This window comes from Cavia porcellus, unplaced genomic scaffold, assembly GCF_034190915.1.
Source record: "Cavia porcellus strain 051 isolate PalLab524CR breed Dunkin Hartley unplaced genomic scaffold, mCavPor4.1 scaffold_8, whole genome shotgun sequence".
In the NCBI taxonomy this organism is placed as follows: Eukaryota; Metazoa; Chordata; class Mammalia; order Rodentia; family Caviidae; genus Cavia; species Cavia porcellus.
This window is the reverse complement of record NW_026947491.1, coordinates 22,319,936-22,346,551: the sequence shown is the minus strand read 5'-3', so window position 1 is coordinate 22,346,551 and position 26,616 is coordinate 22,319,936. Positions and strand designations below refer to the sequence as shown.

General features: G+C 38.3%; 1 protein-coding gene across 3 annotated transcripts; it reads left to right on the top strand.

Moving 5' to 3' along the window:
* Nucleotides 1-1,447: 1,447 nt before the first annotated feature.
* Nucleotides 1,448-24,178, top strand: LOC106024999 (zinc finger protein 791-like). Of its 3 annotated transcripts, none has more exons than XM_013149373.3 (5): nt 1,466-1,612; nt 17,228-17,356; nt 19,477-19,603; nt 19,926-19,986; nt 21,556-24,178. In XM_013149373.3, exons 3-5 carry the CDS (start codon nt 19,489-19,491, stop codon nt 23,261-23,263), a joined length of 1,884 nt encoding a protein of 627 aa, XP_013004827.1. In that variant the 5' UTR covers nt 1,466-1,612; nt 17,228-17,356; nt 19,477-19,488; the 3' UTR covers nt 23,264-24,178. The 3 variants fall into 3 exon arrangements, with proteins under 3 accessions (XP_013004825.1, XP_013004827.1, XP_063110250.1); XM_063254180.1 differs by lacking the exon at nt 17,228-17,356 and adding an exon at nt 2,092-2,148; XM_013149371.3 differs by lacking the exon at nt 17,228-17,356 and having other exon boundaries at nt 1,448-1,612.
* Nucleotides 24,179-26,616: the final 2,438 nt, after the last annotated feature.

Here is a 26,616-nt window from a genome sequence, read left to right as displayed (position 1 = left end):
AGAGAGAGACAGAAGGGGACCCGAGCGGGTTGTTCAAGACTGTCTTTTCCAAGGACTTTTATAAAATAAAACCATGAGGTGAGAAGGGTGGGTTCAAGGTGGGGGAAGACTGGGAAATCACAAGGCAGATGGGCATAAGGTGGGACATAACTATAGTTATCCAATAAGATTAATAGTTCAGGTAAAATTGATTACATTAGGGACAAATAGGAAAGCAAGTCACCATTAGGAAGCAGGCATTTTAGGAGCTGTGACCTTTCCCCTAGGGGGATGGTGGTAGGGAACTAATTAGAATATCAGTCTTTAGGATGTAGATGCATTTGTTTGATCCTTTGTCTTGAAGCCTATCCCACAGCAGGAGGTGTCTGTCTCCTCCACAGTTGTAAGATATCTGCAATGGATCCTTTTAGGACCTAGCCCTGTCTTACTGCCTATAATATTTCTAACTAACTCAGCTGCCTGCAACACTGGGTTCAGGCAGAGAGCACCATAAGACCTTCTGCCCCCCAAAGAGAAGTGTGCCCTTTTTATAGGGATGGAGAGAAGGCAGGGGACATCAGGCAGCAAGATTCCAATGAACATAAGTGGTTAAAGTTTTCTGGCAATCTTGCATTTCATTGGGCTGAACCCTTCACAGTGTTCCTTGTGAATTTCTGGGTGTCTGCAGATGTCTCCAGGAGCTGCCAAATTGCTTGTCCTATGTTATCTCCTTTCCAGTGTTTGCCAGCGGCCAGCTCAGTGCTGAGCTGAGTTCCCTGCAGAAAGCAGTGTTCCTGCTGCCCAGCAGGCTGGGGCTGGGAGTCAGGCCAAGTTACAGCTTTCATGCTTGGAAATACATTTATCTTCAAAATTCAGGTACTTTCTGGAAAAAAGTCTGCAGTTTGAGGGAGTTGAAATGTTTAGTGTCTTTACTCCTTTACAGAATATTACCATCATTTGACTCCAATTTCTTTACACCAAAACTATATTCTCTTAAGTTTCTTGTATTCATTTTCACAGATTGAGAAATAGTTTGAAAATCTTGGCAATGAAACCAACTGCTTCATTCCAACAGCAGGGCTTTCCTCCTTTCCACTTTGTCCTAGGGTTCCCTGGCGTCATGTTGTTTTCAGCCCTCAAGGGATTGATTCTTCCTAAGGGCACTGCCCCTAGAACCTTCTGAGCACCTTTGTTACTCATTTTCAGGAAGAGCCCACTGAGTACATTAAGAAAACCATGGAAGCTTTAAAAAGCCTGGATTAATGCCTGCAAACGAAAGCATTCTTCATGTGAGGTGAGATTGTCACAGTGGGAGTTAGACTGGATCAGAGTTTTCTGGGTTAGAATTCATCCATTTGAGCCCCACTCAAATTGGAAGTACTTTCCTTCTCTTGTCAAACTCAGTGCACCCGCCCATGGTGGAGTAGAAGCCAATCAGCGATGAAGGCGGGCTGTCTGAACCAACCAATCAGGCGCAGTGAGGGAGGCGGGCACTTCCTGTGTCATGGCGCCGAACGGTGAAGAGTGATTTCATTGCTGAGAGCCCCCACCTGACTAGACCACCCTTTTCTGTGACTTCTAGTGGCTGCAACCTGCATTGGAAGGATTCTGGGAGCCTCTCACGCACACAATGGTGACGTTGTGGGATGGGTATAGGAATGGGGTGGAATTGGGGAAGCTCCAGAAGGAGGGGGCCAGAGTGAGCTATGGCGATGAATAGTCTCTGCTTCGCTCCAGAATCTGAGGTCTTTCCTATTCTTTGGCTCTGATTATCATCTGTCCCTTTTCCGCTTTGCTCAGGCGCGGGTAGTTCTGGGCCCTATCATCCTGTCCCCACTGTGATGCTTCCAGCCCAGAATGCCTTCTTGGATGCCCCGGGCACAGCTGTGCCTCCACTAGGATGAGGAGAGCCGGGGCCTTGCGGAAATCCTGTATGCCACACTCGGCAATGAAAAACATTGTTTATGTGAGACCTCTGCTCTGATAGTGGCGTTACTGCACGAACAGCTCTCGCGGTCGCACAACACTGAGAAGTGAGGTTTGGAACCAAAATGTGGATATTAGGAGGAGAGATTTTATGGGGAATAATAATCAGAGCTCCCTGATTTCCAGGAAGCAGCCTGAATGAGTGGCCATGTGGCCGCTGACTCAATCCAGAGCTAATTATAGGTAAGCAGAGCACAATACTGGTTTAGTTGCTTAGTGACTACCTATCAAAGACGTCTTTGTATTTACAACAACCATTTTGAACTCAGAATCTCTAACCAATTTTCTCTGCGTGCATGGTTTAAAGGGACAAGTTTTCCTGGAAAATGTGTTTATTTTCTATTTTAAATTTCTGTAAACTCAGGAGCTGTGGTTGCAACTCCTTGTAGCAGAGAGGTGGCTGTTTCTTGTTGGGCAGAAAGTTCACCCCTGGGTCAACATTCTAGGTGATTTTGTTCTCATTTTAATTGTTACAAAAATGTGTATGGCAACTCTGTCTCAGGCCCTTCCTCACCTAGGTGTCTTAATTGTATGCTAATAAAGCAAATTATTTTTTACTTTTAGAGGCTTTCCATAGAGTTTACAATGCTGAGGAAGGTGGAAGGGATGCTAATGTATAATCGAATGAGAGAAAAGTGTTTCTGCTAAGGACAGCTTCCTGAAAGGGCTGCCTGTTAAAATCGTATGGAGAAATGCATTGAACTCTGGCATCTACAGGGACATGCATTTGGGATATTTGTCTGATTGGAAAGGGAAAGGGATTTCATCTCTGAAATAATTGAAGTACTCTGTGGACTGTTTCTAGATGTTGTTTAAAAACTGAAACAGTGATTGAGATGCACATTGCAAAAACAAGTATTGAGCCCTTTCTGTTGTTGTGCACCTATAATCCTTGCATTCAGGAAGCTGAGGCAGGTGGCTCCTTCTCAGTTTAAGAGCAGCATATGTGTTAATAGTTCAAGCCTATCCTGAACTACATAGTGAGATTCTGTTTCAAAAAACTAAACAGACAAGAAACAAGTTGATTTGTTTAGATTTTTTTTTTTTCCTGGTGGTACCAGAGAACAAACTCAGGACCTGGTGCTTGCCAAGCAGGTGCTTATGCCCTGAGCTAAGTCCCCCACTCAAAAAACAAGTTTTGAAATAGGGGTAAATTCCCATTGTTAATGTCTGCAAACACATGAACAAATCAAAAAGGTTTTTTGAATAGGCAAGAGGAAAGTAAAAAGTAAGTGGGAAAGCATGCCACTTTGGAGAGGAACATTAGTCAGCAAATATAGCAGTATACTCCATCTGAGTTCAGATTTTTCATAATGTGATAATAATGGAAGGATTGTCTACTGTCTTGGCCTTGACTGAGTCATATGTCAGGCTTAAAGAATGTGGGACTAGTTAGGAATGGAGACCATTTCTTCAGTGATGATTTACTAGCTCATGTAATCATTTCTGAAGCAAAATTGAAAATTAGGAAACTGATCTTTTTGTAGGTTTGAAAATAGTATAGGCATCCTATTTAAAGTAGAATAGGAAGGGAATTCTCATGGATACAAAGGTTCTAAGATGCTTTTTGTGTTTGCTATTGAATGGAAACTGAACTCCAGAAACTTGCCCTAAAATGTAGCCTTCTCTTTCTTTCTTCCTTCTCCCTTTCTCCCTCCCCTCCCCTCCCCTCCCTTCCCCTCCCCTCCCCTCTCCTCCCCTCCTCTCCCTTCCCCTCCCCTCCCCTCCCCTCCTCTCCCTTCCCCTCTTCTTTTCTTTTCATTCTAAACCAGGTCTTGCTAAATTTCCCAGGCTATATTTTCCACCACTTTGCTTGTTGGGTGAAGAACCTTTGCCGCTTTGCTAGTTTAACATTGGAGGTTTTTTTTTTTTTTTTTTTCCTAATTTTTTTTTTTTTTTTTTTTTTTTTTTTTTTTGTCTTTTTTTCATTTTTATCAGTACCGGGATTGAACTCACGACTGCCTGCTTGCAAGGCAGGTACTTATGCTGCTGAGCTAAATCCCCAGCCCCTAACATTGGAGTTTTTAAATCACCTGGATTTACCAAGATTTCAGTGCTTAGGATAAAGCAAATATCACTGAACCTCCATGGTGCACACCTAAGGTTATCCACCTGAGAGACTGAGACAAGTGTATTACATCACGAAGCACAGCCTGGATAACTGAGCAAGACCCAATTTTATTAAATAAATATTTTTAGGTTTAACTCCAATTTTAACTAACTTGTGTAATGTTCATGAGGCTTTGAGTTAAACCTTAGCAGTAAAAAGAAAAAGAAATTATTTAATGCAAATCTTACTTTTAATTTTGAATTTTACTCATTTTTCACACCAGAGGTACATGCTACAGTACTTCCTTTTACTTTTTTTGGGTACCAGGGATTGAACTCAAAACCCCACGCTTGCCCAGGCAGGCACTTACAGCTTCGAGCTAAATCCCCAGCCCTGCAATACTTAAGATTGTGAATAGCAATAGTGAGTCACTGCTTGGCCAAAATCAGGACACCACGAGTGAACAACCTGTGATTTTAAAGTCTGTTATATTCAATCAAGTACACCAGATATTTAGCATTTTATTGTGAATTTTGCTTTTTGTTACATATATTTCCACTTTGTTACATATATTTCCACCGATACACGTCAAGATTTGTGTGATGAGCAGTTGTAAAAGATCCAAGGCTTACCAATGATGTCTTGGTCAGGTATCTTTTGTGCATTTTCAATAAATTTTATTTTCAGTTTTCTCTGGGTTGATAAGAATATGTTCCCTTTTGAACTCAGGTAGCATCTGTAGACTTACTCTTTCAATTTGTCATGTGGTCCTTTGTAGAACATGGTACTCACCAGTTTGTTTCCTGGTTTTATTTTTTGCTTATTTATTTATTTATTTATTTTTGGTACCGGGAATCAAACTCACAACCTGGCACTTGCCAGGCAGGCGATTATGCCGCTGAGCTAAATCCCCAGCCCAGTTTTATATTTATTTTTGAGAGTGTCTCATTGTGTGGTTCTGGCTAGCCTTGAATTCACTGTGTATCCCAGGCTGGCCACAAATTCAAGGGATGCTTCTGCCTCTCCTTCCTGAGTGCAGGAATTACAGGAGTATGTTGCCATGCCCAGCATATTTCCTGTTTTGAGTACAACACTAAACAGATTCTTCAGAGCAACTAAATCAGAAGACCAGTATAATACTGTTGGAAAAGGGGATCAGTACTTTGGAATTATTTTCTGAGTTTGGAGGTTTTTTTGGATTATGTGTCAGTTTTATTCACAGGTGCTCTACTCTGGCTGTACTGTTTGGATACCATCACCAAAATGAGGAAGATAGGATGGAAATTTTCAATGGATAGACACAGGGTTGAGTACTTTGCAGAGAAGACACCAAGCACATGCAAGTTTGAAGAGAAAACACTTCCATTCCTTGCTTTAATTTGTACTGATTATAATAACCCTTCTGTTTTAACCTTAACTCATCACCTGCTTTTCTACACTGGATTGCTCATGACCTGACTTCATACTTCCTCTTCCATGATCTTAATGGTCTAAAGCTAAGCTTGTCCAGTACATCGCTTCCAGAACTGTTTCCACTTTCCAGTGGTCTATATCTCTTTGGGGAAAGAGATAACCTGGAAGCTTCAATCTGTTTTTCATAAAAGAGAAGAAACTGCAATCTCTGAAATCCCTTCAAGGGTGTCTTGGGTTCTCTGCACGGTGAATACAGACCTTCCTTGTTGTTGTAGAGGAGCTAATGGAAACGGGCTATATTTGAGGGTACAGCTGAGATAAAGCAAAGAACTTTACTTCAAAGCACCTCATATCCTGACCTCAATAGGTCCATGTCTATGGATGTCATTGTATAGCATCAAGCTGTAGAGCTCATTCTCTTTTTTTATACTCATGATACCTGGAACATAGTACAGGCAGTGAGGCCAGGAGAGGATATGCAAGTATAGAGAGTGTTTTGGGGAGAGGCACTGGTCTTGGGTTTGGGGTGCAGCATTAAGAGATATGCCACTTCCTATGGTTTTTGTTTGCCCGTTCTTTTTTTTTTTTTTTTTTTTTTTTTTGTCTTTTTCCTTTTTTTATCGGTACCAGGGATCAAACTCACAACTGCCTGCTTGCAAGGCAGGTGCTTATGCCGTTGAGCTAAATCCCCAGCCCCTGTTTGCCCATTCTGAATACTTTGTCAACTAGTACCTTTTTTGTCCACCGCACCTGCTAAGTCTGTGGTTTTCAGGCATTGGTGACTGTGCATGTCAGAAAACATGAATGTGTCTCAACATTTTTGTTGAAATCATAACATACAGTGTGAGCAAGAATTAGAGCAGCATGGGGCTGGGGATTTAGCTCAGTGGCATAAGCGCCTGCCTTGCAAGCAGGCAGTCGTGAGTTCGATCCCTGGTACCGATCAAAAGGAAAAAGACAAAAAAAAAGAATTAGAGCAGCTTGTGGGTTGAGGCAGGATGTTGATCAGTATTACACAGCACACAGAGTGGCCCTTCATAGAAAGAGATACTTCCCCAAATGCCTGTAGTGATCTTGGTTATCCTGCTGCAGTTTTGTATTCCTTTCAGTCTTGTGCCCCTGCTTATCACTAGTGGGTTACACCCCATGGCTTTATGTGCATTTTTATGCTGGCTATAAATCCCAGAAAGTGATATGAACTCTACTTGTATTCTAACACTGACCTATACCTCAGCATCATCTATATATCCATTTTAGTGTGACCAAACAGGACTGTTAAAAAGAGTTTATCCTGTGTGTTAGTTAATTCACTCAGTGTGGCAGAGGATTTAGCTCAATGGCATTAGCGCCTACCTGGCTAAGTGCTGGTTGTAAGTTTAATCCCTGGCACATAAATAAATAAATAGATAAATAAATAAAGTTCACGTAATTCACTCAGTTTTATATTCCAGGCTTATTTGCATTGCTGTATATACATGTTTACTCCTCAGAAGGTCTCTAGTTTTTCTGTCGGTAACATTTTACTTGCCTTTCCACACATAGGGGAGAGCAGGCTTGTCTAGTTCTGTCACTGGCATTAAAACTACAGTGAACATTGCTTTTCCTGCTGCCCTAGAAGCAGATGTACCATAGATATTCAGAATCCCATTTGCTGGCACACAGAGTGTATATCTATGTAAGATGATGATATACACCATGCACATGACCACTACAAGTATGCAGTGTATCTGTTGCATATATCCTACCAACAGTCGACTTTCTGTAGTTTGATGAGTGTCATAGTCTCAGTGAAACTTTTTTTTTTGTCTTTTTTTAAGACGGGATCTCACTATGCAGTTCAGGCTGGCCTTGAGCTCACTTTGTAGCCCAGGCTGGTCTCAAACTCACAATGATCTTCCCACCTCAGCCTCCTGAGTGCTGGGATTACAGGCGTGAGCCACCACGCCCGGCTCAGTCTCAATGAAATTTAATTGCTTCATTTTTTGTTATATGCCTGTGAGACATATTTTGATTTCTTCTGTAAGTTATCTGCATATGCAGTATTGTCATATTTCAGATGAATACTTTTCTTTTAAAAAATTTACTTTTCTCTAGGTATTTCTTCATTATTTGTAAAGAATCAAGATAAGTTCTCATAATTTTCTATCTGCATATGAATTTCACAAGACTATCTTTGCTTTACAGAAATTCTAACCTACTTTGTAAATTTTTCATAATCACCTTATATTTAAAAAATTTTGGGGGGAAATATTATTCCTTGACTTTCTTATACTGTTTCCTTGTTTTATTTTCATGTGTTATGTTTCTCTTCAGGCTGTGTATAGTGTAGCTGTGAAAGTTTGTGATGCCATATCAAATTCACTTTATATATAATTTATATATAATTCGTTGATCTGGACATTTAGTCATATAAGTTTTCTGCCAGCCTTACATGTTTGTTTGTTCTAGCATGAGTCCTGAATCCAGGGTACTGTACATGCTAGGCTAGCACTTTATCACTGTGTTACAATTCACAGGTTTGTTTTTGAATAATGAATAGTATCACAATATTTTCCTCTACTTCATTTGTAAATTCAGAAGGAAAGCAAGGGCTCTCATTTTTTAGTGTGATAGATTTGAATCGAGCATTTTTGTTTCACTAAATTTACCAATATTGATTTGAGTTAGCTGTGTAACGTGCGCTTGCCTGCTAGAGCTTTAGCCAGGGACTTAAAGAGGAGGGGAACATTGAAAAGCAGTGGAATGGCAGTGTACTCTTCCTTTTGGGTCCTGGGATGCAGAGCTAACTTTCTGTGTCATTTTTGTACATAGAGCAGCTCTAGAAGGATTGCTATCTGACAAAATGCAGAAAGATTGGATTAGGGTATCTCAAGATGGTTTGGACTTTCATGCTTCCACTCAGGTATGGACTTTTACTAAAATTCTTAGAATCTCTCAAACTTATCAGGCTGGTCCTTGAGATGTCTCGTCATAGGACTCTAGGGCAGATCTAGCCTTTGGTGAAATAAATCTTAGTAAGTGAAGTTTCCTTCCAACTATGAGGCAGTCATATTACAGCGAGTTCACTGTGTTAAATGCTTAGGTGACCCTGCCTATCATAAGGAAATGATTCAGTGTCCTCCTGGAGAAGAATATGGTCAGTACTCAGAATTCATTTTTTGTGGTGCGTGTGATTTTGGATGAAGAAATTTGCTTGTCTGAGGTGGTTGAAATGTTCCCTTTTCTTTCCTCTTGACACATTTTGCAGGAAGTTGTTAATATATTATGCCAAGTTTTTCATATTTTAGATAATTCTATTTTTACCATGTTTTTCATTCTATGCTGAAAATAAGTAGATTAAAAGGTAGTATAGGAAAGTGTGCATACTGAAGCCAAGTATCTCATTTGAATTTCTGTCCTCTGACAATTTTACTTCTTTCTCTTTTTTTTTTGGTACCAAAGATCAAACTCATGACCTCACACTTGTCAGGCAGGTGCTTATGCCACTGAGCCAAATCCCCGGCTCTCTGACAATTTTGAAGCTTTCCCTCAATTCCACTGTGTCCTTCCTGCCTTAGCCTGCAATCCCCTCATCTTTTGGTTTTGTAGTTTAGTCGATGAGGTACTGAATGTGGAAGTGCAGGGTTAAACTTGTGAGCTGATTGTCAGGGACAGCAATTAGGATGGGCTTTTTAAGTACAGTATGAAAGTGGCAATGCTTGGGAAACTTGAAGTGAATGTGTGACCCCTCATGCTGGGTGAAGTCAATATCTTGGGAGGAAGCCTGTCTCAGGGATTTTTTATATGATATTGGGGTTTGTGTTCCTCTCAAGAGGTAGTGTATATTTTCTCTTGTGCTTTTTAGGCTCAGAAGGCAGGAAATGGAACTGTGCTGTACCAACAAAGAAAGGGTGCTCTGTGAACTGTCCAAGCAGGCACGCAATCCAAAGAGAGGAATCTTCTGTCAGGAACCCAAGCTTGAAGCTCCCCGTGTGTTGCTGAATCCACCTTAGCTGGCTCACAGTGCTTGGTTCTGTGAAGTTTCCTGGTGGCAGATGGCATGGGTAGGGCCTTGAGAGACTCCTAATCCTGAATATGGTGATTTGCAGGCTCCAGTGACCCGAGACAGGAGTGAGGCTCTGGTGGAGATGGGAGTCAGTCACATATGGACAGAAGCAGTCTTGGTAGGACGTAGACCTCTGCATCACCTGAGATCTTGTTCTTGTGTGTCCCCTGCTGCTGCTATGCCCTTGTTCTCTTCTGGCTTTCATGGTGAGACTGCCAGGCCCTCAGCATCCTGTGCTGTGCAAATGAGGTGACTTAATCACGTCCAGAGCTCTTTTCATGGGCAGCTCAGTGCTTGCTCCCCACTTACCATCATGTTTGGCACTGACAGTTGGACAGTTTTGGTGGATCCAGTGACTGTTGCATAATGTTTGTGTTTGAGTGGCACTGGGCTGATTTGTGTCCCCTGACTTTTACTTGAGCAGTAGACCTCATGCTGTGACTTATGTGTGAAATACCTCCCACACATTTTGTGTTAAAATTTGATTGGATTGTATGTTCAGTTCCCCCTCTGATTTGTTAAGCATCAAGGTGTGCTGTACAGCAGTGGGGCTTGAATGAGAAAAGTTCACTATGAAAATTTCCCAGAAAATTGTGTTTTGCCTGTGGCTCTTTCCATTTTTCTATGCTCCATCCTTGCTGTGGTGGATTGAGCAGATTGGGCTTGATGTACAAAGCTCGTCATGGACTCAATATGGAATGTCCCACATAATGACACAAAAGAGCATAAAAGCCCATAACAAAAAAGAACAAAGAGATAACTTTAGTCATAATAAAGATATGAATGTGAAGGCTGAGGACGTAAAATCCATTTTTTGGATTTAGGCAGTAAGGAATATCATTCAGGAGATTTAAATAGATAGTGAGCTTTCATGTGTGGTTTATGAAGTTGGGGTCACAGCTAGTCCTGGCTGTTAGTAACTCCTCTGTCTGTTCCGATTTATATAAAAAGTACCATGAAGAAGGTGCTGGGCTTCCTCTTAGGACTCTGAATGATTCAGAGGGATAGATGTGATATGCACAGAACAATAACATCTCAAGTAAGATGACTGTCCAAAGAACTTTTTGATGTTGTTTAGCCAGATGAGTGTTATTTTAAAAACATCAAGTTGTTGTAACTTTTTAAATTGATATTCATCTGAGATAGCAGTTCAGAGGTTTTGTTTTCGAAATATCTACTGATAGCTTGATCACTTTGATCAGAGTAATTAAGATGACCACAGTAGTTTTTGCTGTAGCTGTCATAAATGAATATCCAGAAAACATTTTTATTGAATAAGTTTAGGTGTTGAGGTGATTTGTGCAAGGGTTGAATTTTTTTTTTTTTTTTGTCTTTTTCCTTTTTATCGGTACCGGGGATCGAACTCACGACTACCTGCTTGCAAGGCAGGCGCTTATGCCGCTGAGCTAAATCCCCAGCCCCAAGGGTTGAATTTTTTTAACCATTCTGATGCAATTAATTGGCATTCAAGCTTTGACTTGTCTGAGTACAGTAATTTGAATGATGTTTGAGAGATAGTGAATCTATGTCTATACACCATTGATGTTGGAAAGCAATATAGGAATTACTATCTCACATTGAGACTATATATAATAGGGATTCTTTTGCATGGAATTACCATTTTTGGGTTAACAGATGCAAACCACTAGAATAGCCAGAGTGGTTATAGTCCTTCCCACAGTCCCTTCTGTGACCAGGATGTGTCAGGTAAATTTTGTCTGTATATAAGATTTCATTAGAGGGAAAAGTTGATTTTTTATTTTTCCATCTAATTATATTTAAGACAAGCGTATTAAGAACATGTGCCCAATAAACCATGTCCCTTCCTTAAGGTGTACGTGTCAGGAAACACAGGTAAGAGGCCTTTTTACCTTTGTAATTTTGGAGGTGCAAGTGACTTCTGTGATCTTTGTAAGAACCAGGTTTTCAAGAAGAAAGAAAATTCTTTCTCTTTAGCAGAGTAGTGACTTGTACTCGGTACTGCTATGACACCTTCTGAATCACAATTTAGACAATTTATGAAATTAAAATCTTGACCTATATTTCCCCTTTTTAGTTTATAAATTTGGTTTACATGGTGTAACCAGCTCATTCCATAGTGGCTCATCTCATGGGGTTATAAATATCTCTGAAATGTTAAATAGGATCATAGTCTTAGAGGAAATTTTGTAAGAAAGTAGGCATTGCCCTCCATTTGAGGGCTGGAGAATACATTAAAGAGCCTCTCCACATTTTTATTATGAATAAGGATGGTTTTAATCTTGTTTAGAATGTCCACGACATAGGCCAAATGAGGAAAAATATTTAGAGTTTGAATTGGGCAACTGTCATTATTTATTAATTGTGGTTGTCTTAGAAGTTGAACTTCTATGGAAGGTTAACAGATAACAATTATAAAGTTTTATAGAGAAAATGTGAGACCAAGGACAAAGTAATACATTATTATAGTGATCATGAAAACATTTTTTAGTTAATGATACGAAAACTGTTACCCAAATTTATCATCTTTCAATAGAGTGTCATCTAAGAAGAATGCATGTGTCTACAGGTGTATTTTATGGGACATTTATTGGACCATTCAGTACACATATTTATGTATTATAAAATGAATATGTGACATAGTAATCATTTAAGCATGAGTTTTGTGAGATATCATCTTGTGCTATTGATTTATTTTTTGTTTTGCTGTTTTGAGACAGGGTCTCCCATGTTGTTCAGACTAGTCTTGTGTAGCCCAGGCTGGCTTCAAACTTTGAGCTGTCCTCTTGCCTCAGACTTCTAAGTGCTAGGATTACAGTTGTACATCACCCTTGACCCCAACTACACATAAGTTTTAAGAAAGTATTTCTACCTGTTGACTGGATGTGTCATGTTAGATTGGCCTGTATATTTTATCACGAATAGTTATAAATTACCAACTTTGTCATGGCACTGATTGGCCCAGTGATACACTATTTACAGTTAGGACATTTTTTGCTTTGCTTTAATCTTTTTACCTTGTTGATTATTTTTATAATCCTTTTCACAATGTCTCTTCTTGCCACAATTACAAAATTTCTGAAACTGTTTAGCTGCAGAAAGAACTTGGGCTCTTTTCCATCCCTACGTTTTGGTAAGTCTTAATCATTTTAGCAATATTTAAATTGTTGAGTGTTGTTAGGACTGTGAGAATCATCAGTGGCATTTTGATATGCTAGTTGAAGGATTCCTTGACCACCATTTAAATTCTAAATTTTTATTTTGGCTCGTACATGAGGTCATTTTGACACCACAATGGATCGCATTTGTCTCTGTCACAGGTTACAGATAGGCATAGGATTTCCCTGTAAAGGCACTGATGGCAAAAAAAATGAAATTATTTATTAGACACAAAATAGACTCCAGAGGCAGAAAAAGTGAGGCCTTCATTTATGTTCTTGTAAACGTGGTGATACTGATAACATCTTGGAGTTGAGAATCTTTGTTTTCGATTTTTGTTTTTTGGTTGATTTGGTTTGGCTTAATTTAATTTGGATTTTTGAAACAGTATCTCACTCTATAGTTCAGGTGTGACTTTAACACATTGTGTAGCCTAGGTTGGCCTTGAACTCTTAGTGATCCTCCTGCCTCTGCCTCCTGAGGGCTGATTACAGGTGTGTGCCACCATGTCTGGCCTACACATTGTATTTATAAAATCCATTTTGACTTCATTGGATTGGCTAAGAATTTCAAAGGAAAGATATCAGCAACTTTAAAGCCTGCTTCACTTTTACCACCTGATTTAAGTTAGCCCTCTGTTAAGCTATATAAACTCAAAAGAATTTGGGATAATATCATGAGTGTCAACCTAAGTAGTAATTTTGGAGGCTAATGTACATCTGATAGTTAACACAAGCACAGAAACATGTATTTCCCTAAATCATGGAATTTATTTATTTATGCCATTTAAATCTACTAACTTTTTTCTGGAAAAAGACTTATTCTGGCTCATTTTCTTTCTTTCTTTCTTTCTTTCTTTTTTTTTTTTTTTTAATTTTAAAGAGGAAAAAAAAACCCAATAAAACCAACGATACAGGGACTGGGATTTAGCTCAGTGGCATAAAGTGCCTGCCTTGTAAGCACACGGTCTTGAGTTCAATCCCTGGTACCAAAAAAAAAAAAAAAAAAAAAAAAACAAACCACCAATGATACAAAGTTCCACAGATAATAAATTCACAATGATTATATGCTGTGTCTGGTTATCTTCAAAGTAGTTGCTCAGATTAAACACATTGGTGTGCAAAGTTGATCAAACCATAGAAGCACAAACTGTTCTTTTCAATGACTACCATAATTTTCTTCACCTTACAAAGCCCTTCTCATTTTACCATAAGCTACTTTGAGGAAATATATTCATTTCTATTAATCATGTGACTCAGTGTGACATTTTCAAAACTTGAGAACGATGACTTATAATGAAAAACGCCATATGCCTTAGACAGCAGTCTTCAGTTGAAGCAGTGCGCTAGGTCTGTACTCTGACTTTCTCAATGTTTTCGATGGTACAGTAATTTTGGGAACATTATTTTTTTCTTGTAGATTCAGTTAATGTTTAGTAAATGATACACACTTGATTTCAAAAGAAAAGTTGGGGAAAGTCAAAGATCAAGCTTCAGTTGATTGTGGGTGCTTGACTTTGTTCAGTATTGAGACCCTGGACAAGAGAGCAGTTTCATCCTGTGAAGATGGATCAGTATATGTGATAAAAGTCCCAACTTCAGTTTCCTGACTTTTCATGTTTCCCAGTGTTGCCATCTTGATTGAGCTACCCTGAACTGCAGACTCACTGGGAATTTTGTGTGACTTTGAAAAGATGTTTAACCTTCTGATTGTGGGTGCCCTTGTGAAGGGCATTGTAGGAGGGTTCTTCCCTAAATAGCTTCTCTTCCATTTTTTCTTTGCAGCAAGTTGCTTGTTTAAAATATAAGTTATCTCAAGGATTTAAGAATTGCCTTCCAAGATTTCATCATAAGATTGTGGTTTTCTTAGTTTAAATGTGAATATAGCATTGATTACATGTGAAGAAGCTAAGAGATATTTAGATATAATTGTTCGTTTTACATTTGTTGTAAGTAGTGTAACAATCCATAGGGTCATGATGGAGGTGAGAAAATCCATTGGATTTACCTCTACTATGTTTCCCTGATGTCATTTAACTACCCATGAATTGGCCTTAAACATTCACTTTTTTTTTTTTTTAGCATTCACTTTTGCACGCACTTTGGCCCTTAAAAATCTGAGAAAGCAAAATCTTACATGGTTTCAATATTTGGAATTGGAATGAACTAATTGAGGTTAAAACACCATTACAGTTATGATCATTACAGTTACTTGAGTTTGTCTAGGAGGGCCCAGGGACATAGCATTGTTGGGAAGTTCATATTCTAGACACTTCATGCCCCTACTCTGCTTCATCTGGACTTGTGTTATTTCAAATTGGTTTCTGTTACTTATTATCTATCATGTGTTTAAAAATACAAGTATTGAATTTTTCTAGAAGTGACAATGAACTAGTATTTTACTGGAATAAAAAAATACTTGTGCGGGGCTGGAGGTTTAGCTCAGCGGCATAAGCGCCTGCCTTGCAAGCAGGCAGTCGTGAGTTCGATCCCTAGTACCAATAACAAGGAAAAAGAAAAAAAAAAATACTTGTGCAGATCATAAAAAATTCAGCCTCTGTACAATTGTTCATGTATAGTGGCAAACAAACATATAAGTGACCATGAACGTTGTTACTGGTGATTTGCTTTTTAAATATTTTATATCAAATTTATTTTCAAAACTTTGTGATGAGATTTAATGATAATATAAATATCCTTAGGTGAATTAAAACGTCATCTTTGGGCATTGTGCAGTGGATGGATGAGAATATACATATGAGAAACTCCCTACGTGACTCAAACTTTTCTTGCCTTAATGTTGACCAGGCTCATTGTTGGGCAACTTTTCCTCAGTTTACCATGTGTGATTTTCCATGAGTTCCATGGTGTTGTTTTAATTCCTTTCCATGTAATTTCCAGTAAGTATTATAGAAGTTGCACAGTGACATAATTTGGAAATTTTTGTGTCTCACTATTCACAAATGCAGAGTTCTGAGTCATAGGAAAAAGTATGTTCTTATTATTCTATTGGTTATGAGTTTTAATATTTTTCAAGGTGACAGTAATCATATCTGCAAGAATAATAGCATACTGTGTCCTCTGTTAATCACTGTTAAGTTGATTTTTGTCAAACTTGACAGGAAAGGAGATGAGTGTGGAGTGTTACCAGCTGGTTCTCCCCTTGCATGAGCTATTCTTCCGCACCTCAGTTTTCTTCATTTTCCCAAGTCTTGGTTTTGTTTTATATTCAGTGTTTCTCTTGAGTCAGATGAGTTTTATATATTTGAGAGCTTTGTGCTCATTGGTCTTTATGCTCTTACAACAAAATGTTTTTATTACACACACAGGAAATTTTTTAGTTTCAAAGTTATTTTACTATAAAATCCTAAAGTATTTGTTTCCCTTTTCAATATGTTATTTATGTACATAAAATAGAAGAATATACCATCTAGATTTCCAAATACATATGTTTCTCCCTGAACATAAAATATACTGGGAATACGTTCTATTCTTTATTTAATTTTAAGGAGAAGAAAAATCTCAGTATAACCAATGATACAGAAAATCAAAACAGGATGCTAGGAAATTAACAATGGTTAATATATTGCATATTGGGCTGGGGATTTAGCTCAGTGGCATAAGGGCCTGCCTGGCAGGTGTGAGGTCGTGAGCTTGATCCTCGGTACCACCAAAAAAAAAGAATAAATATATATTGCATATTGATGTCTTTTTTTTTTTTTTTGTACCAGGGATTGAACTCATGACCTTGTGCTTGCCAGGCAGGCACTTATGCTGCTGAGCTAAATCCTCGCCTCCCCCCAACTTTTTTTTTTTTTTTTGTCTTTTTGAGACAAGAGTCTCACTGTGAGGTTTAGGCTGGTCTTGAGCTCACTTTGTAGCCCAGGCTGGTCTCGAATTTGGCAACAGTCCGCCTGTTTCAGTCTCCTGGAGTGCTAGGATTACAAGAGTGTACCACCATCATGCCCCCCACGATATCTTTTTTTTTTTTTTTTGGTCTTTTTGAGTCAGGGTCTTACTATGTAGTTCAGGTTGGCTTTGGGCTCCAGGCTGGGTGTGTACTGATATCTTAAGAGTAATTGCTCAGATTACAAGACACAAGCATACCAATTTGATCAAACAATAGAAGCACAGAGAATTCTTTTCAATTTCTTTTTTGTCTTTTTTGAGACGGGGTCTCGCTATGTAGTTCAGTTTGGCCTTGGGCTCCAGGCCGGGTGTGTACTGATATCTTAAGAGTAATTGCTCAGATTACAAGACATAAGCATACAAATTTGATCAAACAATAGAAGCACAGAGAATTCTTTTCAATTTCTTTTTTGTCTTTTTTGAGACAGGGTCTCGCTATGTATTTCAGACTGGCGTCGAGCTCACTTTCAAGCCCAGGCTGGTCTCAAACTCGCAAGGATCCTCCCACCTCAGCCTCTGAGTGCTGGGGGTGCTGGAATTACAGGAGTGAGCCACCACGCCTGGCTAATGTCTCTTTTTCTTAAGAGCAAGAAGTTCTCAAGGCTAAAAATAACACAAGCTGCATCATGAATTCTGTCTACAAATAGAATCTTAGAAGGTTGACTTTCTTTCCTGAGATTCATTTGTCACTCTCTCTACTAATTGCAGATTGTAACAAAAGGTGTAACATGAACATGTTTGATGTAAAGTTTGCAAGCTGTCATGTTGTTCATGAGGTTTTGAATGTTGTCAATCTTCTGTTATACTGCACAATTGTAAAGAGCAGAGGAATGACCTGTAAGTCACACAACGTTTTTTTTGTTTTCCTTTTGTGGGGATAGTCTGACCCAGGGTCTCACTTTGAAATCTCAACTGGCCTTGAAGTTACCTCATATTTGGGGCTGGACTTGCAGTGTCTGGCAATCATCAGATTATGGAAATCCTCCTGCATCAGTCTCCCAAATGCTGGGGTTACAAGCAGGTACCATCACACCTGGCCAAACTTCATTTTGTAATTAGTGCCTAATGACTTTGTGATATCTTTATTTTTAATGTATTTAATATACATTTTGTATATATCCTTTGCTTCATTAATTTCACTTAGATAAGCCTAGGAATTCTTCTTTTTTTTTTTTTTTTTTTTGTCTTTTTTTGAGACAGGGTCTCACCCTATGCAGTTCTGGCTGGCTTTGAGCTCTTTTTGTAGCCCAGGCTGGTCTCGAACTCACAAGGATCCTCCTGCCTCACTCTCCCGAGTGCTGGGATTATAGGCATGAGCCACCAAGCCCAGCTTAGCCTAGGAATTCTTATGTATGTGTGTAAAGTGGTTATTAGGTGTCACTGAGCTGTAAGATAATACGGCTTGCTTCAGGAATATTGTTTTTCTGTTAGCATTTTAATATTATTCATAAATATTCTTTGTTTTCCTTTTTATTGGTATATTTAAGATATAAATAGTGGTAACATTCATCTTGGGAATTTGTACCAGTACATGGTATATCTTGCGTCTTTTTTTCTTCCATTCTTCTGCCTGCAGTTCAGACCACCTTGCCCTCTTTATATTTATAAAACAGTTTCCCTTTTCTCCTTCTATTTTTCTTTTCTTGTGCCTTTCCTTCCCCCCATCCTGCCATTTTTTTCCTACACATTTGAACAATTGTTTCTCAGATGCTTCAAAAAACAAAAGTTGTTGTTTGTTTTGTTTTTGTCTTTTTCCTTTTTATCGATACCGGAGATCGAACTCACGACTGCCTGCTTGCAAGGCAGGCGCTTATGCTGCTGAGCTAAATCCCCAGCCCCAAAAAAACAAAAGTTGGAAGATCCATTTGACCCAGCTATTCTCTTCTTGATCTCTTCCTAAAAGAATTAAAAGATTCTGACCAGAGTAATATGTATACACCCATGTTAATACTGACACAGTTTGTAATGGTAGTTCTTTTTTTTTTTTTTTTTGTCTTTTTCATTTTTATCGGTACTGGGGATCGAACTCACGACCGCCTGCTTGCAAGGCAGGTGCTTATGCCACTGAGCTAAACCCCCAGCCCCTCACAGTTTGTAATGGATAAATGTTTTGCAAGGTAGATGCTTATGCTGCTGAGCTAAATCCCTAGCCCCATAATAGATAAATCTTGAAAACTGCCCAAATGCCCATCAACCGTTGAATGGATAAAGATGAGGGTGTTTTGTACAATGATGTACTATTCTGTGAAAGAGGGACAAAAGGGCCAGGATTACAGCTCTGTGGCACAGCATCTACCTGGAAGCAGGGTTATGTGTTTAATTCCTGGTAAAAAAAAAAATAGTGAAAAAGGTAAACTTGAGACATTTCTAGCTAAATGGTTGGACCTTGAGAGCACACTCTGAAGTGAAGTGAATTGGATATACATGTGTAAGTATCATGTGGTTTCTCTGTTGTGAAAAACCAAAAAAGTAAACAAGGAACAAAATGCATATACTTTATTTAATCTTCAATTAGGTTTTTTTTTGAAAATCCAGATTCATATATGTAAATGTTGCCTATGTACTTAATTCTATGATTAATCAGATTTCAAGATGCATAATGTATAATGCATCAAAAGTATTCATTAGATATTTTTCTGATTCAATTGGGTTTTTTTGCAGGGGCAGGGATGATGATGGTGATTGTAGTCTCCCTTTTTGAGTTCTGCATTAGAAACTGTGCAAATACAATTTCTGTGAACCTACCAGGAAACCACTGCTACTAATCTTTTGTTGCTCTAGCAGAGAGAAGTAATCTAGCATCAGAATTGCATGTGAAACTATGTACATACACATGGGTTTGGTGACAAAGGCATGGAGTTTATAATTGAAGGATCATCCGGAATTTGGCTTTTATGAGAGATGTCCACTGTCTAAGTCTCAACCTTCTTTCAGGAAATATGTATGTGATTCTTTAGGAGGTGGTGACCATGGAGGATGTAACTGTGAACTTCACCGAGGAGGAGTGGGCTCTGCTAAATCCATCCCAAAGGAAGCTGTACAGAGATGTGATGTGGGAAACAGTGATGAATATAAATGCTATAGGTAAGGATGACATCATCGTCTCTCTCTCTCTCTCTCTCTTTTTTTTTTTTTTTTTTGGTACTGGGGATCAAACTCATGACTGCATGCTTGCAAGAGAAGTGCTTATGCTGTGGAGCTAAATCCTCAGCCCCTAACATTGTCTTCTCATATAGAAAATTAGAGACCTTTTTTACTTCTGCTGGTACTGATTCATTAAATAGAATATGAAAACATTTTGAGCAATATCTGTCTTGTTAGCACTATACCATGAATATAACTACTAACTGCTAATTTTTATATAATGATATGATGACTTTTTCTGTTTTCTGTGGATGTAATTCAGGAAGGACTTGGGATGATGAGCAAATGGATGAAGAATACAAAGATTGCTCAAGAAATCTAAGGTAATTTGCATGCATGAGGAAAAGCAATACTTATCAATAGTTATTGTGTGAGCAGAAATATTACATGGAAACTACAAAATCAGACCATGTTCAGATTTATTTAATTTCACAGAAAATTTTCTCATTATGCATGCAGATTAATTTTGTGTCATCTGACAGTTGAATACAGAAATTTCTAGTACATGAAAGTAATAACATGCAAGGAGAGGCATTATCATACACTGGAGGAAAAAATTCCTTTATGATCAGAATCATGAAAATGTACGAAACTGCATTTAGGTTCATGTATAGGCATACATGAAAAGAATAAATCTTGAACTTTGGTAGGAACTCATTTTTAGGTTATTGGGTTATATATATATATTCATGTGAATATGAGATATACAATATCAAAAAACAGTTGCTAACCTGGAAGCAATATTCAAATTGCATGAGTGCTAGTATATTAAGACATGTTTGAAAACATCCTCCAGAGAATTGTGTGCATTTATGTTTTAAAATTCTTAGAGTGTATTCTCTTTATGTTATTGGTAGGAATATAAAGCAACCATTTTTTATATTCAATATACAGTTGTATCAAAAAGTAAAAATAAATAAAAGTTTGCATTTGTTCTAGGCAGAATCCCATGTGCATATACTAAGAGATTTAAAAGTATTGTATCTTAGTGATGTATATGTACATAATTCCCAAAGCAGAGTATCCATGGATTTTCACAACAGCTAAGTTCTAGAAATAATGCACAACACCTAAGCTCCGGTAACACCTAGGTGTCTTTCACTGAGTGCATGGAAAAGGAGAATATGGGGTCGGCTCAGTATGGTTGTGCTTGTAATAATCCCAGCACTCTGTTAAGCTGAGCCAGCAGGCTGAAAACATGTGGTTCACTCAACCAAATAAATGAGCAATGAGAATCTCTCTAAAAGTAAGAAATAAAAATATTAGAAATGTATTTTATTGCTCAGACCCTTGTTTCATTGTCAGCACTGAAAAACATTACATGTGCAGCTACACAAAAAGAATGTGGTACATACTGGGGAAAACAAGATGCAAGTCCAACTTATGTTTACATATAGTAATTCCAATAAAGATATTGAATTATTAACTTTTCTTTTATCTGAAATACTAAAATATAAATTATGGTGTGAAATTAAGAAGTGAGCAAAGGAGAGTGTTAGGGGAAAGGTGTCAAAATGATCAATAGGTGATATGTACATGAATCAGTGATTTAATTGATTGTATTGTAAACATATCAATTTAAAATTAACAAATGTATATCATCTTTGGGAAATGGATTTTAGAATGGAATTTCATTTTGGAAACATCCTCCAGAGCTTTCAGCTTTTTTATTCTTGGTAAACCTCAGGAAGCCAGAACTTGTCTCATACATTATTAATATGGAGATAGTGGGTTTTTTTTTTTTTAGTTCTTTCTTTCTTTCTTTATTTATTTATCGGTACCGGGGATCGAACTCACGACCATGCACTTGCAAGGTAGGTGCTTATGCCGCTGAGCTAAATCCCCAGCCCCAGAGATAGTTTTATTGTGATTGATATTTTGTGTCTTTCCAGAAATGAAGAGGAAGCAAAATGCTATCAATACGAAACTTGCAGTCATCATGAAAACATACTCCTTCAGACTTCAGATGCTTATGTAGACATACAGCAAGCCGCTTTGAAGCCAGCTGGAAGTCTTATTTGTGGAGAATTCCTGATTGGACATTTAGCATTAAATGTACCAATTTTACATCACATTGGAGAGAAGCCACATGAGAATTTGGGATTTGATAACAAGCTAAGTAAATATAATGAACATGAACAAACCTGCAGTGATTTCCAGGCCTTTCAGGAGCATACAAGGGGAGAAAATGGTGAGAAATCTTATCAATCTGAGCAATATGGGACATTCTACACTGCACTTAGTGAAAGAAGTCACCCTGGAGAGATTATTGTTGGTCAGAAAAGTGTGAAAACTTCCAGCACTGAAAGTGGTTTTCAAATCCATGAAGAAATTCACACTGGGAATGTGTGCGAGCAATATGGTGAAATCTTCAATACTGAAAGTAGTAAAATTCCTGAAAGGATTAACATGGAGGAGAAACCCTCTATATGTAAGCAGTGTGGAAAAGCATATACACACAGCTGCTGTCAGAGACATGAGAATGTTGACACTGGGATGGAACTCTACATATGTAAGCAGTGTGGGAAATCATTCAGCCAATACAGTCAGTGTCAAAGCCATGAAAGTACTCATGAAGGGAAGAAACCATACGTATGTAAACAATGTGGGAAAGCTTTTGTGGGACAGGATTATTGTCAAATACATGAAAGAACTCATAGTGCAGGGAAGCATCATGTGTGTAAGCAGTGTGGTAAAGCATTTACCACAAAGTATTATAAACTGCATGAAAATGTTCACACAGGGGAGAAACCCTATTTGTGCAAGCACTGCGGGAAGGCATTCACAACACACCAATATTGTCAAATGCATGAAAGAACTCACACTGGTGAGAAATCTTACGTATGTAAGCAATGTGGAAAAGCATACAGCATAAAGATTAGTTGTAGGAGACATGAAAGAAGTCACACTGGGGAGAAACCTTACGTGTGCAAGCAATGTGGAAAAGCATTCAACATGAGGAGTAATTATAAAAGACATGAAAGATCTCACAGTGGGGAGAAGCCATATGTGTGCAAGCACTGCGGAAAGGCTTTCACAGTGCATGAAACTTGTCAAATACATGAGAGAATTCACACTGGGGAGAAACCTTATGTGTGCCAGCGATGTGGGAAGGCATTCACTACAAAGTGTTACCATAAACTACATGAAAAAATTCACACAGGGGAGAAACTTTATGCATGCAAACACTGTGGGAAGGCATTCATTAAACATCAATCTTGTCAAATACATGAAAGAACTCACACTGGGGAAAAACCTTATGTGTGTATGCACTGTGGGAAGGCATTCACTACACACCGATCTTGTCAAGGACATGAAAGAACACACACTGGGGAAAAACCTTATGTGTGCAAGCAATGTGGAAAAGCATACAGTATAAAGGTTAGTTGTAAGAGACATGAAAGAACACACACTGGGGAGAAACCTTATGTGTGTAAGCACTGTGGAAAAGCATTTGCTACAAAGAGTTATTATAAAAGACATGAAAGTAGCCACACTGGGGATAATCCTTATGTGTGCCAGCAGTGTGGGAAGGCATTCACTACACAGCAGTCATATCAAAGACATGAAAGAACTCACACAAACAAGAAAACATGTTAAGTGGGCCATGTGAAAAAAGATTTGCCTGTAAGTATTTGTTTTGTGTACAGAGATCTGACACTGGGAATGAACCCTATGTGTATAAACAATGTGGAAGAATCATTCAATGAATGATACTTACACACATGTGTAAATGAAAAATTTGATGTCAATATTCATGGGTTATCCATAAATTAATGTGCAGACGTGATCTAGAATGCATTCCTTGGTTTTTAGTAAATAACTTATAAATAACTGAATTATCTGTAGTGTTTACTAGAAAATGCTGACATTTTTGTAAGCCATTGTCTTTAAACCTAATACATAGTATCTGCTAAAATAGCAAATTGAATTTAAATGTACTTCTTACTTACAAGTAGTGTTACTATTTATGTAGTTTTATTTATTTATTTTTTTTACTATGGGGAGTTATAGAGTGCTGAAAAATAAGTTTTATTAATTATTAATAGTTTTTAACTGGGATGTCCCACTAGCTCTGAAATTTTCTTGGTATATACATCTCCTATTCTGTATACAAATAATAACCTTGACTTTGATGTTATATGTATGTAAACATGCATATTTAGAGACATGTAAACATGTATTTTTTAAAAGTTCATTTGTTTACACTTAACTTGTTGATTAGCAAATCTTGGTTTTTATGTCCTATCTAGACACATGCATATATCCAAACATATTTATATGAAGTATATAAATTTGCTGTTTTTACTTTCATGTTGAAATCAGTACTATGATTTACATAAAATTTTGTTTTCTTAACATCAACATTTTACTTTTCATGGTTATATTAAGACTTAATATGGTGCTAAATTTTACCACAATTTATAACAATAGAAACCATCCTGCTGCGAGATTCTGTTTGTGACACATCAGATAGACCGTGCCTTGACTAATAAAGGATATAATGAACTGTAATACTGCTTTGGTCAATGCTTACTAGCGAAACTATTTTAACATGAGATACATAAATGTATAAGCACTTACAAGATTGCCTTAAAAAAAAAAAAAAGATTGCCTTACAGTCACTGCCTACACACACAAATTTGGAAGGGTGCAAATCTCTGTGCACTGGATATCCAAAAAATACCCAGTTTACATTGTGGAGCCCACTGTAGTGTCCAGTGCAAGTCTGTTTCAGCTGACCAAAGGGTCTGTGCCAGAAGACTGAATGGTCTGAGCTGGAGGCTAAAGATTCAGCGCTGGAAGCTAGAGATTCCTCCCAGTGTGACAGTGCACAGTGGGGTTCTGCCATAGAAATACACGCAAGGCTTCCTTTTTTTTTTTTTTTTGTATCAAGAATTGAACTCATGACCTTGCGCCTACCAGGTAGGCACTGAACCACTCAGCTATATCCCTGGCCCTTTGTCTCTTTTTTTTTTAAAATCACATTCTGGCAAAAATCCTTTCTTGGGTAGGTCTTCCCCATCCATAATTTATAGGACAAATTTAGTTGGGCATGTAGCACTCAGCTTGACAATCAGTTAACTGTTACCATCTACCTTTGACAACTTCCCAACTACATACAGGTTTTAAAACAATTGTTTCCTGATGCAAAGACAAGTTCATAAATATACCTGGCATGTTATAACTGACCTGTATCCCTCTGCCAGAATGGAAGAGCAGGTTTTGCATGATGCTTACTCCTAACATTTCATAACCAATATTAAGTCTCATTTTAAACTGGAAGACACCCTAAGATTCTCCTGTACTGTAAGTACATTTTTTCTTTTCTCCATTGTGGTGTAGTCTAGTTTTTCCAGTCTGGGTCAGTCAGCTCTCTAAACATTGTAATTCCCTTTTTAGTTTCTTTTGTCACAGTCATGAGACCAAAATGACCGGAAGAAAATCTTCCCTTCCTGTTTGGAGCTATCACTGTGCTTGGTGGACAAACCTTACCCACTCTGGAACGAAAACTTTTTCTAAGCCAGCAGAACATAAAGCCATGAAGACAGAGTGCAAATATTTGCCAATAGACCACTATGGTTAACACTTCCACTCCCTGATTCGTGGAACTATGGCTCCTGTCTATTAGAAACACAGTACCGTGTAGTACATATGCTGACTTAGCACAAACAGCATTTTTTAAGAACCCCAACTCTGAAAGCTATTTCTGCCTAAATATTGCAGCAAGTGTGACTTCCAAAAGTTTGTTCCAAATTCGTATCAATCCAGCTGCTTCTAGATGGTGAAAACCATGGTAAGACTCCTGAGTTCCATGAGCATGAGACTTCTGTGGGCATCAAATGTGTTTATTTTAGTCAAAGCCAGTGCAGTGTAGAATTCTATTATGTGGAGCAGGCATTACTTGAATCCATGGATGAGAGTTCTGCCAGAAACATGACATAAAAAAGGTAAATGCATGTTCATAAAAAGTATTTCAGTAAGCTCCAAGCAACCCATCCATGTGGAAGCAGTCCAATATAATCAGATGGCCATCAGGCCACTAGGACTGATCACCCCCAGGGATGATGCTATATTGGGGAAACAGTGTTGGTTGTGCTGCTGGCTTATGGGGCCTACACCACTGACTAGCCACAATAGCTCATTGAATGGGAGTGTCACTGAGCATGCATGGTCTCCTTTCTGCTGACACACCCACTCTGTTCATGAGCCCATGGGACATTTAATGGGCTGACTGAAGAGAGAGAAGTGGATTCCTGTCTACAGAATGGATTGGCTTATCCACTTGATTGTTAAAATCCTCTTCTACTGAGCTCACATTTTGGTGAGCAATTATATGGGAGATTTATCCACATCCTTCGTCCTCCAAGAGCTTTACCAACAAATTTCCACTTATGCTCCTTTATGTTTCTGAATACTCAACTACCCAGTGGGTATACCTGAAGAATCAGTATACAATTGTATATCGCCATTTTTCTCACACTACAATATAGTTTAAAGATCCATCATGCGTGTTCTACCAAACACTAAGAATCTATCTCAATTGTGTATTCTGAACAGGAGAAATTACATGATGAATTTGAGGGGATATGGGACATACAGTGAATTGGACATTTGCTGAAATTCCATTGACTACCTGAACTCCATGGTCCCCTACTTTTACTGGAGGAACAAAATGATATTGTGAATCTTGGGGAAACAGTGGTGGTTCAGAAAGAGTATCTATCCATGTTCCCCAGCTGCCACAGTCCTCAATTTACATGTATTTTATTAAAAGACTTAGCTTCTGTTGAGGAATTATGGGAGAAAGAGTGACCAAATCAATTTTTTTGTGGTACACTGGTCCTTTTTCAAGGGGACCTGCTTACCCCTTCATTCATGGGTTTCTGGGCCTGCAAATGCCTCGTACCTGGGAATTGGTTTAGGGGGAATGATTCCTGCTTGCTTTGATC

Coding starts and splice junctions, on each gene's coding strand:
- LOC106024999 (XM_013149371.3), top strand. Junction 19,604..19,925: donor GATGAATATAAATGCTATAG/GTAAGGATGACA, acceptor GATGTAATTCAG/GAAGGACTTGGGATGATGAG. Junction 19,987..21,555: donor GATTGCTCAAGAAATCTAAG/GTAATTTGCATG, acceptor GTGTCTTTCCAG/AAATGAAGAGGAAGCAAAAT.